This window comes from Trachypithecus francoisi, unplaced genomic scaffold (assembly GCF_009764315.1).
Source record: "Trachypithecus francoisi isolate TF-2019V2 unplaced genomic scaffold, Tfra_2.0 Lachesis_group11, whole genome shotgun sequence".
Taxonomy (NCBI): domain Eukaryota; kingdom Metazoa; phylum Chordata; class Mammalia; order Primates; family Cercopithecidae; genus Trachypithecus; species Trachypithecus francoisi.
In genome coordinates this window covers 78,389,885-78,412,731 of record NW_022681456.1, presented here as the reverse complement: position 1 = coordinate 78,412,731, position 22,847 = coordinate 78,389,885, and the positions used below count along the sequence as shown (strand labels likewise).

Below are 22,847 nucleotides of genomic sequence, written 5' to 3'. Positions count from 1 at the left end.
TCCACACACCAGCAAACCTCCTTTCCCCCAGCCAACATACTACACACACACAACACACCACATACACACCATATATGCACACACACCCCATACACACACGCACGCACACACACACACCCATGCACATACATAGCGGCAGGAAAAGGGCTCCCGGGGAATTTGCCTCTCGACACTGCATTTCCCAGTAAGCACGCCCTTTTTCCTTTCTGTTTCATATCACAAACAGCAAAGTTTTCCAAAGATTATTTTATTTACATTTACATACGATTCTGAAAAAGCGTCTCCAAGCTACCACTTCTTGTAGTTGCCATTGTCTCACTCCACCACCAAAAAACATCTCAGACCCCCCGCCGGCCACCCCAAATACTCCTGTCCCCTGAAACCTCACTAAAGGGAGGAAGCGCTGATGTCAGGGTTACTTAAATTCCCAGGCTCCGGATCCCTAGAAGAGGTATTTCCCTTTACGCCCGCGAATTTGTCATAGAAGGCGGGGCACTAGAGCCAGTCCCAGCCAAGTCCAGGGGGAGGGGCGAAGGTCAATAGCGGCCTTCCTAAGGCTCCCGTCAACCCCTCCTTGCCTGCCAGTCAAGTCCCGTATTTTCGCAGTACTGGTTAAAGTTTCACTTTGACCCGCCTCCATCACTCACCTGATTAGATGTTTATGAGTCAAAAGGCGGGGTCATGGGGTGTCGAGATTTTATTGGTGAGTACATACGCCTGTCCGCACTGTACCGCCCCCTGTCTTCAGGAGCTTGCTCTTTAATGGCTCCTTACCTCGTCCATCTTCGAGGTTTCTCCCTTGCTATTGGTTTGTGGCCCCGCCTGTCGAGTCCCTTGTTCGTACTTGTTGGTGACAGCGCCCAAAGAGACCCGCCTTTCTCCAGAGGATTGGTGGAAGAGTGCACATATAGCCCACCCCCGATGGTAGGCGGGTAATCGAGCTATTGGCTGGAGCCCCCGCCCCAGGGCGAGGAGGAGAAGGAGGGGCAGGAGGGTTTGGTTGAGCTGCAGCTGTTTGTCTGTTCGACACAGGCTTGGGGCCGACGGGGGAGACGAAGCCCCAGGTACCGAGCTGATGGACCCCAAAGGGCAGGGGCGGAAGCGCCCAGGAGATGAGAGCAACCTGGCCTGAGAGCGGAGGCGGGTCTGGTCCTAAGCGAGGGGTTAGAGTGGCCCACCGGAGAAGGGAGCAGGGGGCCGGGCTCCGGCAGGCCTAATGGGGGCGCTGAGGAGGGGACTGAGCGGGCTGGGACCCCGAAGTTGGTGAGTCGGGAAGGCGGCTGGGCTGTGGCGGCGGCCAGGCCGAGGGCCGGGCGCTGGAGGCTCGGAGCTTGAGTGAGGGGAGGGGCAGGCCTCATTAAGCAGCGCTGAAGAGGGAGGAGCTGGGGAAAGGGACAGGGCAGCGGGTGAGGTAAGCCCATTTGCTGGGAGGTGAGGAGGGGTCAGACCTGTCGCCCGAGCCCCGGGGGTGACTGGAGCTGGGTCCCTCCAGAGAGGTTCATTGGAAGGGCCTGAGAAGGGTTCTTAGTTGGAAAGAAGCGTTCTTTTCAGGGAAAGTGCCTATTGTAAAAAGAACTGAGGGTGCTATGGTGTTGAGCTGAGAGAGATTTGGGTTCAGTGAGGGAGAACTGGGGGAAATGAAGAAGGCTGTATTAATCTAGAAGACTAAGGTAGCTGAAGTAATGGAAGCAGGGCCTGAATCAGTTATAGGAGCTTCTGGGAATGCTGAAGGGTGGGCTGGAGGCTCTGGGTCTTGGGAGTACACACTCTTTTGTTCCCTTTAGTATTTAGATGTGGTAATTTGAAGCTTTTTAAAACTCCCGGGGTAGGGATGAAGATCAAAGTAATTTTTTTTTTCCATGACTGTTGGCTGCTCCAAACTCAGCCCCTACACTTTCTCTTGGCTTCATAGCTGGTCTATACTGCAGTCTGTTTCTTAACTTACTGTTTCCTGTCCTATGGAAGAGCCAAGAGTTGGATTGGGGGCATGTTTTGTCCACTTCTTTCCCACTTAATAATGTGGTCTATAGTGAATACCATGTCTCCTGGAACTGAGAATCTATTTCATTATCTACGTGGGAAAGGGGCTTAGAGATCCTCAGCCATCAGGAGGTCTTCTGATTATAGTTGGTGAAACTTTTGTGGGACTTAGACTTGACTTGGGTATTTCCCAGGCAGGTAATGGAGTTAACAGGTCCGAAACTATGAGGTGATATCACTGAGGAAGAGATTTGGGGAAGAGTGAGAAATTCCATTTCAAAAGCTTGGTATCACCCCTTGTTCTTTGTCTACTTCAAAAGCCCAGATTTCTGTGCTATTAAAAAGTTGGGTCAAACTATGAAGTATCTGGGGAAGATGGTGAGTAGAGAAAAAGATACAGAGGTGCAGTAGCCCACGTCTGTAATCCCAGCACTTTGGGAGGCTGAGACAGGAGGATCACTTGAGCCCAGGAGTTCGAGGGTGCAGTGAGCCATGTTCTTGCCACTGCACTCCAGCCTAGGCGACAGAATGAGACCCTGTCTCCAAAAAAAAAAAAAAAAAATGAGGAGTGGAGTACCCTCCTCCCTGCATACTTTTAATGGTCTGCTAGCCTTCTTAGTCCCTCATAGATTGGAGCCTATTGGATTTTCCCTCCTGTACTTCCTCCTTTTCCCCTTCTTTACCAATATATTTTATCACTACATTTCTTTTTTTTTTTTTTTTTTTTGAGACGAAGTCTCACTCTGTCGCCAGGCTGGAGTGCAGTGGTGCAATCTCGGCTCACTGCAACCTCCACCTCCCAGGTTCAAGAGATTCTCCTGCCTCAGCCTCCCAAGTAGCTGGGACTACAGGTGTGCGCCACCAAGCCCAGCTCATTTTTGTATTTTTAGTAGAGACGGGGTTTTACCATGTTGGCCAGGATGATCTCGATCTCTTGACCTCATGATCCGCCCGCCTCCGTCTCCCAAAGTGCTGGGATTACAGGCATGAGCCACTGCACCCGGCTATCACTACATTTCTTAATTACAAAAGTAATATGTTCATATTTTAAAATATGGAGGCTGTACAGCAGTTTAAGAAGTATGAATCCTCTCACACATACCTTACTCAGATTTCATTTAGGAAGGTCAAGGATCAGAGACAGCAAATCAGACTTATCTTGCTTTGTTTTGGGGGATGTGCCACAAAAGGCAATTCTGTTTTCATGTTCTCACCAAACTCTAGTCTTATTCTTTCTACAGTTTTCCCTTCTGGGATGATACTCTGTTATTTATTGCGTTCCTTTCACAGTTCATTTTGTCTTCTACCAAGTCCGACAAGCAGAGGGCTGTACTGTGTGTTATTCACCTTCAGTACACACACACACACACACACCCCAAGTTGTGTACTGGGTGTCCTAGGAAATGCCCAAAGAGATGGAACAAAACTTTATAGGGAGAAAGGATCATTTTGTTTGGGACAATTGTTGTCATCTCTGCTAAAGAAAGGAATTTCAGACCCTTATCTCAAATTCATGGTCTCTGGATGTTCATGGTCTCTGCATGTTCACATTACTTGACTATCCCTTTCTTATCCATGATAATGATGGTTCTCCTAAGAGGCCCCTGTATTTGTCTTTCTTTTCTTTTCTTCTATTTTTAGAGACAGAGTCTTGCTCTGTCGCTCAGGCTGGAGTACAGTGTGTGTCTTTCTGTGGAGATCCAAGAAGCTCCAAGCTTATCTGGATTTGAAATCGGTTTTCCTCTAAATCTCAGAGTCAGAGTACAGCTGGGGCATTTCATACTATCATCTTTTTTTTTTTTTTTTTTGAGACGAAATCTCACGCTCTGTTACCCAGGCTGGAGTACAGTGGTGCGATCTCGGCTCACTGCAAGCTCCGCCTCCCGAGTTCACGCCATTCTCCTGCCTCAGCCTCCCAAGTAGCTGGGACTACAAGCGCCTGTCACCACGCCCGGCTGATTTTTTATATTTTTATTAGAGACGGGGTTTCATGGTGTTAGCCAGGATGGTCTCGATCTCCTGACCTCGTGATCCGCCCACCTCGTGCTCTCAAAGTGCCGGGATTACAGGCGTGAGCCGCCGCGCCCAGCCAACTACTACCTTATTAATTGAATTTGTCCTTTTAAAAGCTCTCTGTTGTACCCAGCCTTTGTATAGTGCCCATTGGAAACCTCAGTTGTTTCCCCCAAGGAACTTTTCTTACCTATCCTAGAGACAGTGTGTAAGGGTGTGTGTGTGTGTGTGGTGTGTGTGTGTGTGTTTTTAGATGATTTTTCATTCTTGTCACCCAGGCTGGGGTGCAGTGGCATGATCTCGGCTCACTGCAACATCTGCTTCCTAGGATCAAGCGATTTTCCTGCCTCAGCCTCAGGAGTAACTGGGATTATAGGTGTGCGCCACCACGACCAGCTAATTTTTGTATTATTAGTAGAGATGGGCTTTTGCCATGCCAGGCTGGACTCGAACTCCTGACCTCAGGTGATCCATGTGCCTCAGCCTCCCAAAGTGCTGGGATTACAGGAGTGAGCCACTGCGCCTGGCCGTGTGTGTGTGTTTTAATCCTATCTAATTTTTCCAACAGTTTTTTGCATCTTAAGAGGGAGTTTAGGAGTAGAATTATCAATAAGGAATTTCATACATAGACCTGGATTTGCAAAAATATATTTGGAGAAGAGAGCTTTCCCATTGCCCTTCAAGTCATACCTTACAACTTTTTAAATTTTTTTCTTGGACAATCCATACTGCATAACATACCTCATATCTTCTCTTACTTTGACTGAAAGCAAATATTGCTCATTGGTATGAATTTTACTTCTGAGAAGCAGGCATAGGGTAGAAGAAGCAAACATATAATTTGCTCCCTAATCCTAAAGCATTTCAGATTGGAAGGTAACCAAAGTGTGAGACAATGAACTTGTAATAAGGAAATGCAGCAGCCCTCTTTGAGGAAGGATACCATAAAACCCTACATGTTATACTCCCACTTCCCACAAGTCTTTTGGGAAAGATTTAGTCATTGACTGAACAGTCACTGAACTGAAGAAGGAGCTACCCAGGTGAACAAAGTGTGTGTACATTTCTGGGCAAGGTTGTAGCTTTTGTTCGGGGACAGTGGGTACCTTTTCAGAGTGTCTCCTGGTTCTGTGGTGGTATGGCTCCTCTTTGTGTTTCTCAAGTCAGGAAATAATAGACAGTGGCCCAAAACTTTTGACCATTCAGCATCAGCTGAAAATTCAGCGAACTTTGTTTTTAGCTACAGTTGCCTCAGTGTTTGGGTGGGAGGGCCACATATTGGGTGTGATTAGGCCATCTGAGGCATAGTAACGGGTAACAGGAAAAGCAGTTAGCCCATGTGAGTTGCAATAGTACCTTGTGGGCAAGATCCCAAGGGGGCCCTCCATCCAAGGGAGATCACAGAGGGGTCAGGGAGAGAATTGATTCTCTGAGGCCTATTAAAAACATTCCCAAATGGGGCCATGTGCGGTGGCACACGACTGTAATCCCAGCACTTTGAGAGGCTGAGGCGGGTGGATCACGAGGTCAGGAGATCGAGACCATCCTGGCTAACACAGTGAAACCCTGTCTCTACTAAACAAAATATAAAAAATTAGCCAGGCGTGGTGACGGGCGCCTGTAGTCCCAGCTACTCAGGAGGCTGAGGCAGGAGAATGGGGTGAACCTGGGAGGCAGAGCTTGTAGTGAGCCAAGATTGCACCACTGCACTCCAGCCTGGGTGACAGAGCGAGACTCTGTCTCAGAAAAAAAAAAAAAAAAAAATTCCCAAATGGAATTGAATAAGATCTGTTCAGATGATACAGAAAAGGAGGAGTTGATTCGGGGAGAGAAGTAGAATTACTTAGCCTTAATTTAGGGAGCATTTAATGAGTACCTACTAGGGATCAGGCGGCATGCTGTGCTCTGAAGAAACTCCCACTTTTAAAGAAGTTCATAGTGTAGCAGAGCAGACAGACACAATTCATATACTGTAATAATGTGACACATACTATTATAGAAATACAGTCTTTTTTTTTTTTTTTGAGACAGAGTCTTGCTTTGTTGCCCAGGCTGGTGTGCAGTGGCTCAATCTGTGCTCACTGCAACCTCTGCCTCCCGGGTTCAAGCAATTCTCATGTCTCAGCCTCCTGGGTAACTGGGATTACAAGCCTGCGCCAACATGCCCAGCTAATTTTTGTATTTTTAGTACAGATGGGGTTTCACCATGTTGACCAGGCTGGTCTCGAACTCCTGACCTTCAGTCATCCACCTGCCTTGGCCTCTCAAAGTGCTGGGATTACAGGCGTGCGCCACCATGCCTGGCCAGAAATACAGTCTTAATACTGTGGGACCCTACGGGCCTCTAGAGAATGATTAATTCTGTGGGGGAGAGGGTGATTATGTAATTTCACTGAAGTAACATTTGAGCTTGGTCTTATGAGATATATAGAATTTTCCTAGGCAGACAAGTAGGGATGGGCATTCCAGTCTTACCCAGGTCAATAATAGGGAGTTTGTACCACCATGTTGATAAGAGGTAAGTATGCTTTTTGCCTCTTGGAGAAATATAAGGGAAAGGGTGGGGGATGTGGAAGGAATCTCATTTAATCCAGTGACTCATTGGGTAACATTGAATCAACAAAATGAAGAGCTGAGCCAAGTGGTAGAACTCTCATTTCAAGATTTTGGTGACTTGGGTTTAAACAAAGTTGGAGAGGGAGATGAAGGTATTTACTGGTTTCTGCTCTATCTTCCCTACTTAATAAACCTCTCACAATAATCGCAGGGCCCACCAAATCTTGCGAAACTTACTACTTGTTTTCTTACTGCCACCCATTGAATTACTTCTATTTCAACTGTCCTGGCAGGGAAAAGAGTAGTGATGAATTAATTCTTACGTCAGAAGGATATGGGACTGGATCCCAGTTACCAGGGAAGACCTGGGTCTTCTTAATTTGTTTTTAGTCCCAAAGCAAGTAGTTACCTAAACTGAATAGAGGCAGGAACTCTATCCAGTCTAAGCTCTTGATTCTGTTGTGGTGTTCTCTTCACAGTTCAGCATTTCCTGCTTCTTTAAAAAGTATAGTGGTTCCCAGCACTTTGGGAGGCCAAGGCGGGTGGATCACGAGGTCAGGAGATCGAAACCATCCTGGCTAACACGGTGAAACCCCGTCTCTACTAAAAATACAAAAAATTAGCCAGGCGTGGTGGCGGGCGCCTGTAGTCCCAGCTACTTGGGAGGCTGAGGTAGGAGAATGGCATGAACCCGGGAGGCGCAGCTTGCAGTGAGCCGAGATCACACCGCTGTACTCCATCTCAAAAAAAAAAAAAAGTATAGTGGTATAAAAGAGGCAGGAGTACCTGACTAGGAGTCCTACATTTACTACTTAGCAGTTGGCTGTATGGTAACACTTGACAAGTTGACTAATTTTATTTTATTTTTTATTTATTTATTTTTGAGACAGAATTTCGTTCTGTGTCCAGGCTGGAGTGCGGTCGCGTCAGTCGCGTGATCTAGGCTCACTGCTACATCTGCCTCCCAGGTTCAAGCAATTCTCGTGCCTCAGCCTCCTAAGTAGCTGGGATTACAGGCATGCACCACCACACCTAGCTAATTTTTGTAGTTTTTTTTTTGTTGTTGTTGTTGTTTTTTTTTTTTTGAGACGAAGTCTTGCTCTGTCGCCGGGGCTGGAGTGCAGTGGCCGGATCTCAGCTCACTGCAAGCTCCGCCTCCCGGGTTCACGCCATTCTCCTGCCTCAGCCTCCCGAGTAGCTGGGACTACAGGCGCCCGCCACCTTGCCCGGCTAGTTTTTTGTATTTTTTAGTAGAGACGGGGTTTCACTGTGTTAGCCAGGATGGTCTCGAACTCCTGACCTCAGGTGATCCGCCCGCCTTGCCCTCCCAAAGTGCTAGGATTACAGGCATAAGCCACCGTGCCTAGCCCAAATTGACTAATTTTGTGTGTCTCAGTTTCCTCACCTGTAAAATACAGAGACTGGACTAAATGACCTCTAGACTGGCTCTGATCTGCCTGACTGACCTTAAGGCTGATAGTTGGTACTGGGTTGGACTCCAGTGGCTATATATACCGAGAACTCTGTCTCCGTTGATAGGTGATAGACTTCTGGAGGCTTCATATGTATTTGGTTTAGGGACTCAAAGCTAACAAGTGGAAGGGGGCTTGAGGAATGGAGTGTTATTCTAGCTGACACTGCTAAGACACCTTTACTGTTATGCCTACTTTGCTGCACTGCTTGGGAGAGCTGCCCACATTAAAGAACATCCTCCATCCCCATCTCCTGCCCCCAGTGGGCTAACCCATGGTCAGGCCTCAATCCTCCCTAGTTAATGGGTCTTTTTTTTTTTTTTTTTTTTTTTGAGATGGAGTCTTGCTCTGTCGCCCAGGCTGGAGTGCAGTGGCACAATCTCGACCCACTGCAGCCTCCGCCTCCCAGGTTCAAGCAGTTCTCCTGCTTCAGCCTCCCAAGTTGCTGGGATTACAGGCATCAGCCACCACACCTGGCTAATTTTTGTGTTTTTAATAGAGACGGGGTTTTACCATGTTAGCCAGATTGGTGTTGAACTCCTGACCTCAGGTGATCCACCCAACTCGGCCTCCCAAAGTGCTGGGATTACAGGCATGAGTCACTGCACCCAGCAGAGCTGCACTTCTTTTTTGTTGTTGTTGTTGTTGTTGTTGTGTTGTTGAGGTGGAGTCTCGCTCTGTCACCCAGGCTGGAGTGCAGTGGCCGGATCTCAGCTCACTGCAAGCTCCACCTCCCGGGTTTTTTTTTACGCCATTCTCCTGCCTCAGCCTCCCAAGTAGCTGGGACTACAGGCGCCCGCCACCTTGCCCGGCTAGTTTTTTGCATTTTTTTAGTAGAGATGGGGTTTCACTGTGTTAGCCAGGATGGTCTTGATCTCCTGACCTCGGGATCTGCCCGTCTCGGCCTCCCAAAGTGCTGGGATTACAGGCTTGAGCCACCACGCCCGGCCCAGAGCTGCACTTCTAAGGGCAGTTAAATCTGATTTCTCTTCTGAGCTAAAAAGGTTGAAAGAAAGAAAAATCTGCCCCATCTCCCTTTTTCTTGCCTCAGGTTTGAAGGTAATAATCATCATGCCACTTGACTGGTTTACCAAAAAAAAAAAAAAATTGTGGGAAAAAAATCAGAATAGGAAATAAATCAGTTGAATTTTATATGTATTATTTCATTTCTGTACCACTGATCTTTTGAGAGTCCAGCTAGTATATTTTTTAAATAATACCCTTATAAACATGATGAGATTAAAGATCAAAGCTTAGAGGTGGCCCGTTAATTGCTGTGAACAGGGAAGAAGGCAGGACATATTCTTTCTTTTTTAGAGGTGGGGTCTTGTTACGTTGCCCAGGCTGGCCTCAAACTCCTGGGCTCCAGTGGTCCTCCCGCCTTGGCCTCCCAAAATGCTGGGATTACAGACATGAACCACAATGTCCAGCCAGAACATATTCTTAAGGCTACATATTAGGGTGGGAGGTAGTCTTTTCTAAGTTAGTAGTTACTGATCTCTGAGAATCCAGGGTTGCTTAGTAGCAAAAAAGCTTGCTGACCACATCTGGGCTCCGGCTTGACTTCCCATCTCTGGGAGTTAGTGACAGGGACTTTGCAACTTAAGCGTGTCTGCAACTGTTTCCTGTCTTTATACTCCCCCAGAGCTCAAGTGATATGTTTAGCTATGAGAATTCAGTCCATTTTAACTCCCACATTTTCCTATATTGTAGAGTAGTAACATTGAGGCTTAATATTCTACCCCTTGGATCACATGCTTTGAAATACATAAAAATGTGGTGAGGGAGTAAGTTGAAAAAACTAGTAACTTTTTCTATTGTTTCTTGAGAGTACAGCATATATATGTCACCTGAAGGAAACTTGATCAGCTTATCATCTGTCCTTTTTATTATTATTATTGTGTCACCTGTCTTCATTTATTTATTTATTTATTTTGAGAGACAGAGTCTTGGTCTGTTGCTCAGGCTGGAGTGCAGTGGCGTAATCGTGGCTCACTGCAACCTCCGCCTTCTGGGTTCAAGCGATTCTCCTGCCTCAGCTTCCCAAGTAGCTGAGACTACAAGCATGTGCTGCCTTGCCCAGCTAATTTTTGTATTTTTTAGTAGAGACGGGGTTTCACTATATGTTGGCCAGGCTGGTTTCAAACTCCTGACCTCAGGTGATCTGCCCACCTTGGCCTCTCAAAGTGCTGGGATTACAGGCATAAGCCACCGCGCCCGGCCTATTTATTTATTTTTTGAGACAAGGTCTCACTTTGTGGCCCATGTTGGAATACAGTGGCATAATCACAGCTCACTGCAGCCTCAACCTCCTGGGCTCAAGCGATCCTCCCACCTCAGCCTCCTGAGTAGCCAGGATGACAGGCATGTGCCACCATGCCTGGCTAATGTTGTTTTTTTTTTTTTTTTAATTTTTTAGAGACAAGGTCTCACTATGTTGCCGACACTTGTCTTGAACTCCTGGCCTCAAGCAATCCTCCCACCTCAGCCTTCCAAAGTGCTGGTATTACAGGTGTGAGCCACCAAGCCAGGCTGTGTTTACCATTCTGCTGGTCTGTTCTCTTTTCCTACGAGACAGTGTATGTGAATACCACGTAAATATGAGATGCTTTAGAAGTAATTCATCCTCACAGATGCCTTAAGCAGCAAGTTTCTTAAATGTGCACAGAACTTTGGAAGTGAATTCAAATTCTGCTCTTTGCCATTTTCACCAATTCCATTCGCCCGCAAAGATCCTTATAAATGGGGAAGCTCCCAGCACTTAGGGAGGCTGAGGCAGGTGGATCACCTGAGGTCGGGAGTTCGAGACCAGCCTGACCAACATGGAAAAACCCCGTCTCTACTAAAAATACAAAATTAGCCAGGCGTGGTGGTACATACCTGGAATCCCAGCTACTTGGGAGGCTGAGGCAGAAGAATCACTTGAACCCGGGAGGCAGAGGTTGCGGTGAGCCGAGATCGTGCCATTGCACTCCAGCCTGGACAACAAGAGCGAAACTGTCTCAAAAAAAAAAAAAAGAAAGAAAAAGGGGTAAGCTGAGAATCAGAAAAACAAACGGAGTGAGTAACCTAAAATCACAGTGAGTTGTGGCAGAGCAGAGAAGAGAACTCGATCTTGCCTGATTTCAGAAACTTTACCAACTCTGCAGGACTGCCTCTGTCTAGGTTGGCTCTCCCCACTTTCATGATAGCTCTGTAACTTTAGTGGCAGGGTTGGAGAATTCTCTGATCCCTGGAAAGCCCATCATTCGGTCCTCATCTGAATTCCGTCCAGAAGTGCTTGAGTAGTAACCATAACTATAGACTGTCCAGAAACTAAACTTATTTCCGTCCCTACTAACCCATCTTTCAGTGTCAGGCCTCTCCAAAGCAGTGTTTATAAAACTTTTTTTAAAATGATAACTCATAGTTTTAAAAAATGAATAAATACTTTAAAAATAAACTGATTACATTGGGAGACCCCATCTTTACACAAAATAGAAAAAATTAGCCAGGTGTGGTGGAGGATCGCTGGAGCCCAGGAGTTGGAGCGAACAATGAGCTATGATCACTCCACTGCACTGCAGCCTGGGCACCACAGTGAGACTATCTCTAAAAATTGAAAATAAATTTTAAAATGTTGTAATTAAAGATACTCATTTAAATTGAATAAATTTAGCTTTATGAAAAATTTGCTGTATCATCTTTATTTTGATCCTTTCGTCATAGGCCATTGAAAACTTAATCATAAAATGGTACATGTATATCTGGATTTTTAGGACTGACTGACCAAGGGGACTACAGAATACCCAGTAGAATCAAAGTAATTGTCATGTTCCTCTGTATTAATGTAGTCTACTTTGGGACCTTGAATTCTCACCGCTCATTCCTTTGCTAACTTCCTCTTTACCCTTTAGTTCTGTCTCCTTTTTGTTTTTCAGAGACAGGGTCTTGTTCAGTCACCCATGCTGGAGTGCAGTGGTGCAATCAGCTCACTACAACCTGCAACTCCTGGGCTCCAGTGATTCTGTCACCACAGCCTCTGCTCACTGCAACCTCCACCTCACAGGTTCAAGCAATTCACCTGCCTCAGCCTCCCAAGTAGCTGGGACTACAGGCACATGCCACCACGTCCAGCTAATTTTTTTTGTTTGTTTTTTTTTTTGAGACAGAGTCTCGCTCTGTCGCCCAGGCTGGAGTGCAATGGCCGGATCTCAGCTCACTGCAAGCTCCGCCTCCTAGGTTCACACCATTCTCCAGCCTCAGCCTCCCGAGCAGCTGGGACTACAGGCACCCGCCACCTTGCCCGGCTAGTTTTTTGTATTTTTTAGTAGAGACGGGGTTTCACCGTGTTAGCCAGTATGGTTTCGATCTCCTGACCTCGTGATCCACCCATCTTGGCCTCCCAAAGTGCTGGGATTACAGGCTTGAGCCACCGCGCCCGGCCGTGAATGCACACATATATTTAGTGACTTGCCCAAGGTTCATAGCTAATAAGTAGAACTGGAAAACAACCCGGAGAATTGGACTCCAGAGCCTGTATTCCTCTGCATTGCCTCCTGTATGATTTTCTGTCTTTACTATCTAGTAAGTGGGATTACTGAAATTTAAACCCCAGTTTAACTCCAGACCCACTAATTGTGGTGACAAAATAATGTTTCCCCACATATTCCACAGAGTATAATGTCTGTGAAGTCACTAGGATCTGCTTTGGAAAAGCGAAAGATCAATTTGAACAAGCAAAGTACAACTCTCAAGCAGTGCTTAGGTTTGGGAGAGAGGTTTTTGCATGCTCTGCCCATGCTAACTCCCCTTTGAATTTCATAGCTCCTTTCTGCTCAGAGTCAGGATGATGAAATGTATTCAGATTTAGACGATTAGAATCTCAAAGTCCCAACTCTTCTCTCTGTTCCCTGCCCCACCAGCAGCTTTCTTAGCCCTCTTAGAAGATAGAGGAGTTGATTCAGTGTATTCTTTCATCTAATATTGATCGCTTGCAGACTTATCCCTTATACCATCCTCTGGAGACTCCTTTATGTCTTTAGAAGGTATACCTTTCTCTGCCTCTAATTTGGAGGGCTACAGCTGTTAGGCCCTTTTGGTGTGGAGGGTAATCTAATCCCTAGGCACCAGCAAGACAGCTGCAGGTTGAGAGTAGGTCAAGCTTACTGACTCTTGATAGGCTTTCAGATTTGGAAAGATGGCAGAAACAAAGTGAAAAAAGTTGTTAATGAAACAAAGAGTTGATAATGAATGTGATCTGTTGGTTGTATTTCTCTCCTTACCTTCAGCCAAAAATGAGAAAGGATAGATTTTCTGGCAGTGGGACCCTGGTTAGATTTTTAGAAATGTCTTATCAGGGAGACCAGTCATATATAAAAGATATAGCAGCATCTACCCTTCTGCCCTTGGGAGGGGTGACTCTTATCCCACACCCCTAGAGTGAATCTCTCATTTTGACAAAGAGCTAAAGAAAAAGGAAAAGAAGGCCAGGCACGGTGGCTCATGCCTGTAATCCCAGCACTTTGGGAGGCCAAGGCGGGCGGATCACCCGAGTTCGAGAGTTCAAGACTAGCCTGACCAACATGGGGAAACCCCATCTTTACTAAAAATACAAAATTAGCCAGGCATGGTGGTGCGTGCCTGTAATCCTAGCTACTTGGGAGGCTGAGGTGGGAGAATTGCTTGAACCTGTGAGGCGGAGGTTGCAGTGAGCCAAGATGACGCCACTGTGCTCCAGCCTGGGCAACAAGTGTGACATCTCAAAAAAAAAAAAAAGGAAGAGCACAGCACCAGGATACCAAGGAGATACTGGGGATCTAGGGTACCTGTGGGTGGATCTGGATATTCTTCAGGCCAACTAAAGACTTGTGTGACTCAAACAAAAAACCTTGAAAACATGGTGGGGAATTACTGGGGAATTAAAAACTCTCAGTTTTCAGTCTCTCTATTTCAGTTCTCTTGGCAGTTAGAGATTATGTGATAGGGCAGACTCCAGAAGCAGTTCTTATTTTGCTGTTCCCAACTCTTACCACTGAGGGTCAGCTGCCTGGGACCTTCTCAGAGGTATAACCTGTCAATAGCAGATGACTGCAAGAGCTAAGTCCTCATAGGAGCAAGGAGATGAAGAGATTCTATCCTTCTCTGAAAAGCGATTGCAGCTTCAATGGACGTATGTCTAATTCACTTTTTTTTTCTTGCAGGAGTGTTGAAGCCTGGAAATCCCCTCCCCTTCCCCCCCCTTTACAGCATTCCCCTCCCTCCACCCTTTCCCACTCTGATAATCTGGCCATGACTAGCAGAAGCACAGCTAGGCCCAATGGGCAACCCCAGGCCAGCAAAATTTGCCAGTTCAAATTGGTGCTGCTGGGAGAATCTGCAGTGGGAAAGTCAAGCCTGGTATTACGTTTTGTCAAAGGGCAGTTCCATGAGTACCAGGAGAGCACCATTGGAGGTGAGTGCCTCGGGGTAAGAGGAGATTGAATGTTTGGTAAGGGTTTTGTCTTTTTTTTTTTTTTTTTTTTTTTTTGATGGAGTCTTACTGTGTTGCCCAGGCTGCAGTGCAATGGTGCAATCTTGGCTCACTGTAACCTCTGTCTCCCAGGTTCAAGCGATTCTCATGCCTCAGCCTCCCAAGTAACTGGGACTACAGGTGCACCCCATGGCGCCTGGCTAATTTTTGTATTTTTAGTGGAGAGGGAGTTTCACCATGTTGGACAGGCTGGTCTCAAACTCCTGACCTCAGGTGATCTGCCTGCCTCGGCCTCCCAAAGTGCTGGGATTACAGGTGTGAGCCACTGTGCCTGGCCGGTAAGGCTTTTGAAAAGAGATCTAAGACCTGATTATGGAGCTGGCCCTCTTAGTTGCATTCTTTTCCCCAGAAATGGAAACCCTTTATAAAAACAGAAGCCGGGCCCAGTGGCCCACCACTTTGGGAGGCCAAGGTGGGTGGATCACCTGAGGTCAGGAGTTGGAGACCAGTCTGCCCAACATGAAGAAATCCTGTCTCTACTAAAAATACAAAAAATTAGCCGGGCATGTTGGCGGTTGCCTGTAATCCCAGCTACTTGGGAGGCTGAGGCAGGAGAATCACTTGAACCCGCGAAGTGGAGGTTGCAGTGAGCCAAGATTGCGCCACTGTACTCCACCCTGGGTGACAAAAGCGAAACTCCATCTCAAAAAAAAAAAAAAAAAAAATTCGGTAAAATAGGCTGGGCATGGTGGCTCACACCTATAATCCCAGCATTTAGGAGGCCGAGGCAGGCAGATCACTTGAGGCCAGGAGTTCTAGACCAGCCTGGCCAACATGGTGAAACCCCGTATCTACTAAAAATACAAAAATTAGCTGGGCGTAGTGGCACGTGCCTGTAATTCCAGCTACTCAGGAGGCTGAGGTAGGAGAATTGCTTGAACCCAGGAGGTGGGGGTTGCAGTGTGCCAAGATTGCGCCATTGCACTCCAGCCTGGGTGACTAGAGCGAAAATCCATCTCAAAAAAACAAAAACAACAACAACAACAAAAATTAACTGGGCATGGTTGCACATGCCTGTAATTCCATCTACTTGGGAGGCTGAGGCAGGAGACTCGCTTGAACCCGAGGCAGAGGTTGCAGTGAGTCAAAATTGCACCCGTGCATTTTACCCTAGGCAAAGGAGCGAGACTGTGTTTCAAAAAAAAAATCTGGTAAAATAGAGGCTGGAACTAATGCAAAATATAAAGGGTGTCTGTCTTTCTCATCTTTGCTACCTTTTCCCTGATACTACCCCAAAATAGGGTGCTAATTCAATAAAGGATCTTTTATGAGAACCTCCATATTATTCCCTCCCCTTGTTATTTTTATTTATTTATTTATTTGTTTGTTTTTGAGACGGAGTCTCCCTCTGTTGCCCAGACTGGAGTGCAGTGGTGCAATCTTGGCTCACTGCAACTTCCACCTCCCAGGTTCAAGTGATTCTTGTGCCTCAGCCTCCTGAGCAGCGGGGATTATAGGCATGCACCGCCACACCTGGCTAACTTTTGTACTTTTAATAGAGACAGGGTTTTGCCTGTTGGCCAGGCTGGTCTCGAACACCTGACCTCAAGTGATCCACCCGCCTCAGCCTCCCAAAGTGCTGGGATTACAGGCATGAGCCACCATGCCCGGCTGCTTTCCCCTTTTTATTAGTCTTCTTCGAAATGTATTCCTGGACCTACAGCAGATTATATGAAAAAGTAACAGCCAAATAATATTAATAATGATGGGACTTGCCATCAAGCTTTAAAATCTTCTAATTAATTATTATTTTTTTTGGATACTGAGCCTCACCCTGTTGCCCAGGCTGGAGTGCAGTGGTGCAATGGTTGCCCACTGCAACTTCCGCTTCCCCAGTTCAAGCAATTCTGCTGCTTCAGCCTCCCGAGTAGCTGGGATTACAGGTGTCCACCACCACGCCTGGTTAACTTTTGTGTTTTTAGTAGAGGCGGGGTTTCACCATGTTGGCCAAGCTGGTCTCGACCTCCTGACCTCAAGCCATCCGCCTGCCTTGGCCTCCCAAAGTGCTGGGATTACAGATGTGAGCCACTGCGCCCAGCCAATCCTCTAATTAATTCTTTTGTTTGTTTTTTGAGACAGAGTTCCACTCTTGTTGACCAGGCTGGAGTGCAGTAGCGCCACGTTGGCTCACTACAACCTCCACCTCCCAAGTTCAAGAGATTCTCTGGCCTCAGCCTCCTGAGTAGCTGGGATTACAGGTGCCCACCATCACGCCTGGCTAATTTTTGTATTTTTAGTAGAGATGGGGTTTCGCCATGTTGGCCAGACTGGTCTCAAACTCCTGACCTCAGGTGATCTACCCGCCTCCACCTCCCAAAGTGCTGGGATTACAGCCATGAACCACCGTGCCTGGCCCAATCTTCTAATTAATTCTTGACATGACTTTCATCTGAAGCTATTGTGTCTGTCATTTGTTATTCTCCTATTTTGGTTAGAAGAAAGATGACGCCTATAAGTGCCAGTTCTTCTATCCCTCTTAGTTTATGATGTACCCCCATTCCTTAGCCAGTGACATTTCTGGCAGGAAGGACTTAGTCAAGGGCAGTCTTAATCCTGGTTCCAAGACTTACGTGTAAGGAGAACTCGAAACCTTTTCCTGTAGCTGAGTATGCTAGGTGGTGACTGGTCTTAGTGTGAAGGCAGTTATATTTTAAAGGGGAGTGGGATGTTCACATTCATCCTCCCACTTACAGCATCTTCCCCTCCATTCTCTCATCCATAGCGGCCTTCCTTACCCAGTCCGTTTGTCTAGATGACACAACAGTCAAGTTTGAGATCTGGGACACAGCTGGGCAGGAGCGATATCACAGCTTAGCCCCCATGTACTACAGGGGTGCCCAAGCTGCAATCGTGGTTTACGACATTACTAATCAGGTAAGTGAGCAAAGAAGACTATCCTTGCTGGCCGGGCATGGTGGGTCCTGCCTGTAATCCCAGCACTTTAGGAGGCCAAGGCAGGTGGATCATGAGGTCAAGATATTGAGACCATCCTGGCCAACATGGTGAAACCCTGTCTCTACTAAAATTACAAAAATTAGTTGGGCGTGGTGGTGCACGCCTGTAGTCCCAGCTACTCAGGAGGCTGAGGCAGGAGAATCTCTTGAATCCAGGAGGCGGAGGTTGCAGTGAGCTGAGATTGAGCCACTGCACTCCAGCCTGGGTGACAGAGCAAAACTCAGTCTCAAAAAAAAAAAAAAAGAAGGTCCTTGCTTATGTTTAGAGGGGTTAGATTGGGACAGGGGGTGGGGGGCAGAAAACAGGTTCTTGAAATAGCAAATAAGAGTACAAATTATGCTTGCAAGTGCTAAGAAGATAGATAATGAATTATCAGAGACCTGTGGTTTCAGTGAGGGAAGACCACCTAGAAAAGGTGAATTTTGAGACTCACTTTAAAAGGTAATGGAAAAAAAAAAAAAAGGTGATGGATATGGATTAGCAGTCATTCCAGCCTACTCATTCTCTTCATGTTTTCCTAGGAAACCTTTGCCCGAGCAAAGACATGGGTGAAGGAACTACAGCGACAGGCCAGTCCTAGCATCGTTATTGCCCTGGCAGGGAACAAAGCTGACCTGGCCAACAAGCGTATGGTGGAGTATGAAGTAAGATGGCTCATGGAGTTCCTCTCTTAACACTTCCTCTGTTCCTGGGACCTCTTTTTTTCCAAACCAGCCCTCTCTGAATTCAAACATCAACTGAGGACATTCATTGTCTCGTTCCCCAGTTCTACACCAAGTTAAATACAGCAACACTGTGACCCTAATGACAGCCAGGAGATTTTTAGAGGAGTCAGGAGAAAATTCCAGAGCAGAGGGTTAGGGAAGTACCAGCTGTGGGGGTACCAGTGTGAAAACGGGAAGGAGGGAGCAATTAAATTTGAGGTAAGGGACTATTCAAGTGTCAGAATCCAAAAGTCCCCAACTAACTTACCCTCTCCCCTATAATAAAGCTTTCTGACATTTGTGTGTTGGACTGAGTGGACATGGGGTCATCTTGAGGGAGTTGTCATTAAATTATGCATCTGGGCTAGCTGGCTCGAAGGGGTATTAATTAAAGGGAGGGAACCTAGGATTTTGCCTAGCTGTTGTGCTAGGGAGTGGAAAGTCAATACTCATTCCCACCCTACATTCTGAGCACCAATACCCCCCACTCCTTGCAGGAGGCCCAGGCATATGCAGATGACAACAGCTTATTGTTCATGGAGACTTCAGCCAAGACGGCTATGAATGTGAATGATCTCTTCCTGGCAATAGGTAAGGTCAGAACATCCTGAGATCTTCCTTTTTCCCTCGTTTATAGGCAAAAGTATAGCTAACCCAAATCAAGGATAGGTGCAACTATCTCCTTTTGCAAAAACTTTAGGTATGGAAATACCTTAACTTTCTGTTGTGACCTCCATCCTTGGCTGCAGCTTTAGCTCCCTTGTCTTCAATGTGTAAGTTTGCTGGCTGGGCATGGTGGCTCAGGGCCAGGTGCCATGACTCATGCCTGTAATCCTAGCATTTTGGGAGGCCGAGGCGGGCGGATCACGAGGTCAAGAGATCGAGACCATCCTGGCCAACGTGGTGAAACCCTGTCTCTACTAAAAATACAAAAATTAGCTGGGTGTGGTGGCGCACACCTGTAGTCCCAGCTACTTGGGAGGCTGAGCCAGGAGAATCATTGAACCTGGGAGGTGGAGGTTGCAGGGAGCTGAGATTGTGCCACTGCACTCCAGCCTGGCAATAGAGCAAGACTTCGTCTCAAAAAAAAAAAAGTTTGCAAACAGTGAACCGTCCCATCTTCAGAACATTCTTTTAATCTCCCAAATTCTCCCTTTCCCCAACTCAGTAGCCATTTTTGGGGGGTGGGGGCAGAGGGGTAGGGAAGTAAAGTCTACCATACCTTGTTCTCTTCTCTTTTTATCTGTAGCTAAGAAGTTGCCAAAGAGTGAACCCCAGAATCTGGGAGGTACAGCATGCCGAAGCCGGGGTGTGGATCTCCATGAACAGTCCCAGCAGAACAAGAGCCAGTGTTGTAGCAACTGAGGGGGTGGCTAGCAGCAAACAAGTATGGAGCTAGCGCGAGAGCTAAGAAATAACCTCCATCCCTACCCCTCAGCACACAGCCCCTACGGTAACAGCACACTGAGCCCTGGCTCCCAAGGGCTGCCTCCTGACAGCTCCATCATGGCACTTTTTAACGCTTCAGCAACCAACACCAGGCAGCTGTTGCCACTGGCCTCCTACCCCCTACTCTGGGGCTTGGGGGTCAACTACCCCCAGGACTTACCTTCCAAAACAAACTTTCTTCACTTTGTATTATAGGTACAAGACAGCGACTTACTTATCTTTTCTCCTCCTCCCTAGTGTTCCTCCCCATTTTTTCAGAAAACGCTTCTGACTCCTGTCCCTTCCCCTTCTGCTTTTGGTCAATCCCTGTTCTTGATCCTCTTTTCTCCTCTCCCCAGGATGCAGAAAGTGGTGAACCCAGGAGCTGAGGAAGGAGGTTTCCAGTTCATTGACATTAAGGGCCCTGGGGGAGAATAAAGCTCAGAGCAGGAGGGAGTAAGGAAACATTTCCTTTTTGTTTTTATTTGGTTGGAGTTTTTCATATTTGAAAACATTGTGGTATCCATGAGTTGGCCTTGTGGAGGGTGTTCCTAGGTAGAGGTGAGAATGGGGAGGCAAGCTCTCAGGCACCAGGCAGGAGGTGCCTTGTAAGCAAACTGGGTGGAGGTGGAGGTTCAGTGTCATCTGTGGCTCTGTAACTCTTCAAAGGCCAAGTTTCCCCTCATGCAGCCTCTTAGGTAGTGTTTCCCCTATCATGGGGATTGGACCCCAGAGTCCTCCAAAGAATCTTCACTGGTTGCCTGCATCTTTGGCTCTGCTGTGATCTGATTGGAGGAGGGACAGTTTCTGGTACCCATCCTCTGATTTATAATATGCATTTTTTTCCCTCTGGCCTTTAGATGGCCTCAGCCCCAGCCACCATATGCCCCTGCAGTTTGCACTTTAATTGATGGTAGTTCAGTTGGGGTACTTACTTTATGGAAGTTTTGATTGATTTACTTCCCCTCCCACCTTCTTTTTAATTCAATGAAATCTGAGGTTAATACAAGGTTTGAGGAGAGGTTATAGATAAAAGTACCAGTGGCAGCTACTCAAGTCCTATCTCCACTGTTAGCTTCCTCCAACTCTAATTCTTAACCTATATTCTTGCCAACCTAGCTATTGAGTATAGGTTTGCCTTTCCTGGAGAATTAACTGAGCAACTGGGGAGAGTCTCAGGATAGCACAGGCTAAGGTAGGGAAATAAAAATGAGGACAGGCAAAAGGGAGGAGTTTTCTCTCCTTTCCCAGGTTTCACACTCAATTTGATACCCATTACCATGTCTTTTCTACTTCCTTGTAAATAGGTATGATCTTTATTCCCACTGTACAGTCTGTTCTATCCTCTGCCTCCCATCAGGCCCTGTTTCTTTTCCCTTTTGTTAATATCTTGAATTTAGTCCCTCCATCTTTAATCTCCCCATCCCTCCCCACCATGCAACCAGTGGTTTAATCCGTGTACCACTAGGGGCTAGTACCACAGAGGCCTCCTGTGGTGCCCTCATATCATACCACCTGTTCCTGTGGACAGGGAATGACCAGCACTGAAGGTACCTTACAACTGGCTCATATTATCAGAGGACCTTGGTCCTTTCTGAATCTCTAGTCTCTCTTCATATCCCTTATCAGGTGTTTTAAGATGTCTCTGAGAAGCCATCAAGGCAAAAGAGAACTTTAAGTTCCTTGTTCCAGCCTAGAGTTTTGGGAAAGAAAGAAAGAGAAAGGAAAGGTCACAGTGACCTAGGATTGGAACCTTTCTGCTGTTTTGGCTTGCAGACTACCTTCTATCCCAGAACAGCTGAGAAATCTATGAAGCTGAGATTCTGAAGGACCCAGCTTAGTTTCTTCCACTTAGGCCTCAATTCCCTTCCTTTTCCAGGGGCAGCCTTAGTTCCCATGGCCCTGAAACACACACATTTCCCCCTTCCTTTCCCAGAAGCCACTGACCACCCCCGGCCCAAAGCACCCAGTGCATCTGTTTTACAAGTGGAAGAACTAGGATGGCTTTTTAAAGTCTCCTAGAAATGAAGCTCTTTCTCTGTGCAGTTTTCCCCCATGGAGCAGGAGTGAAGATGTTTCATTGTCTTGGGGCTGGGAAACCACTTCCCCAGGCTTCTCCTTCCCCACCCCCATAGGAAAAGGATTTGGCCTTAGCTTCTGGGCCTATCGGCTGCCTTCCCTCTACTTCCTACCGCCTCTTCTGCCTTCCTTTGAGCTCTGTTGGGCTTGGGGATCTTAGTTTATTATTTTTTTATTATTTCCCAGCTCATTTTTTTCTTCTGGTCAGTTTTTTTAAGGGGGGTGTTTTGGTTTTTTGTTTTTGTTTCGCTTCTAAGAAAGCATTTGCCTTTCTTCTTCTCCCAGCATAACAATCGTGGTAACAGAATGCGACTGCTGATTTACCAATGTATTTAATGTAAGTAAAAAAAGGAAAAAAAGAAAAGGGCATTGGAGTGTTGCTTTCTTTTTTTTTTTTTTTTTTTTTTGCTATTTGTTTGTCAGGTACTAGGAATTTGGAAGAAAGGATACCCAGTAATGTTTTACTAAATCAGAAACACACCTTGCCCTGCATCTTGATACATCCTTATTCCTTTAATCTTTTCTTAAACATCTAGTTTGGAAAATAGCCTTTCTATTGCTATTTAATCACCCCTATTCTAAGGCCACTAGATTGTTCATCAAATCAAACCCTATTATGTCTTTTTAAGTCCTCATAACAGAATGTATATGTGTAAGGTGTGGTCTGTGGATCTTTGGGCCCACTGATGAGATTGCAGGGAGGGGTGCTATTTGAAGTATTATATAAAAATGTATGTGCTTTTTTTTTTTTTTTTGAGACTGAGTCTCTGTCACTAGGCTGGAGTGCAGTGGTGTGATCTTGGTTCCCAGCAATCTCCACCTGCCGAGTTCAAGTGATACTGTCTCAGCTTCCTGATCCCTGAGTAGCTGGGATTACAGGCACGCACCAACACACCCATCTAATTTTTGTATTTTTAGTAGAGACGGGGGTTTCACCACGTTGGTCAGGCTGGTCTCGAACTCCTGACTTCATGATCCACCCACCTTGGCCTCCCAAAGTGCTGGGATTATGGGCGTGAGCCACCGAGCCTGGCCGTATGTGCATATTTCTAGGATCCATTTCTATATGTTTCTCAAAGGGGTCCATGGCCTAAGGGTTGAAAAACATCACTGAATTAGTTTTTTTGGTTCATCTTGTAGCTTCTGCCT

At 46.5% G+C, this 22,847-nt stretch overlaps 1 protein-coding gene across 1 annotated transcript; it reads left to right on the top strand.

Moving 5' to 3' along the window:
* The first annotated feature begins 925 nt into the window (after positions 1–925).
* On the top strand, positions 926–22,067 carry RAB5B (RAB5B, member RAS oncogene family). The gene is made up of 6 exons (XM_033221750.1): positions 926–1,064; positions 14,204–14,454; positions 17,255–17,406; positions 18,009–18,131; positions 18,689–18,782; positions 19,441–22,067. The coding sequence occupies exons 2-6, from the start codon at positions 14,292–14,294 to the stop codon at positions 19,554–19,556; spliced, it is 648 nt and encodes a 215-aa protein (XP_033077641.1). The 5' UTR covers positions 926–1,064; positions 14,204–14,291; the 3' UTR covers positions 19,557–22,067.
* Positions 22,068–22,847: the final 780 nt, after the last annotated feature.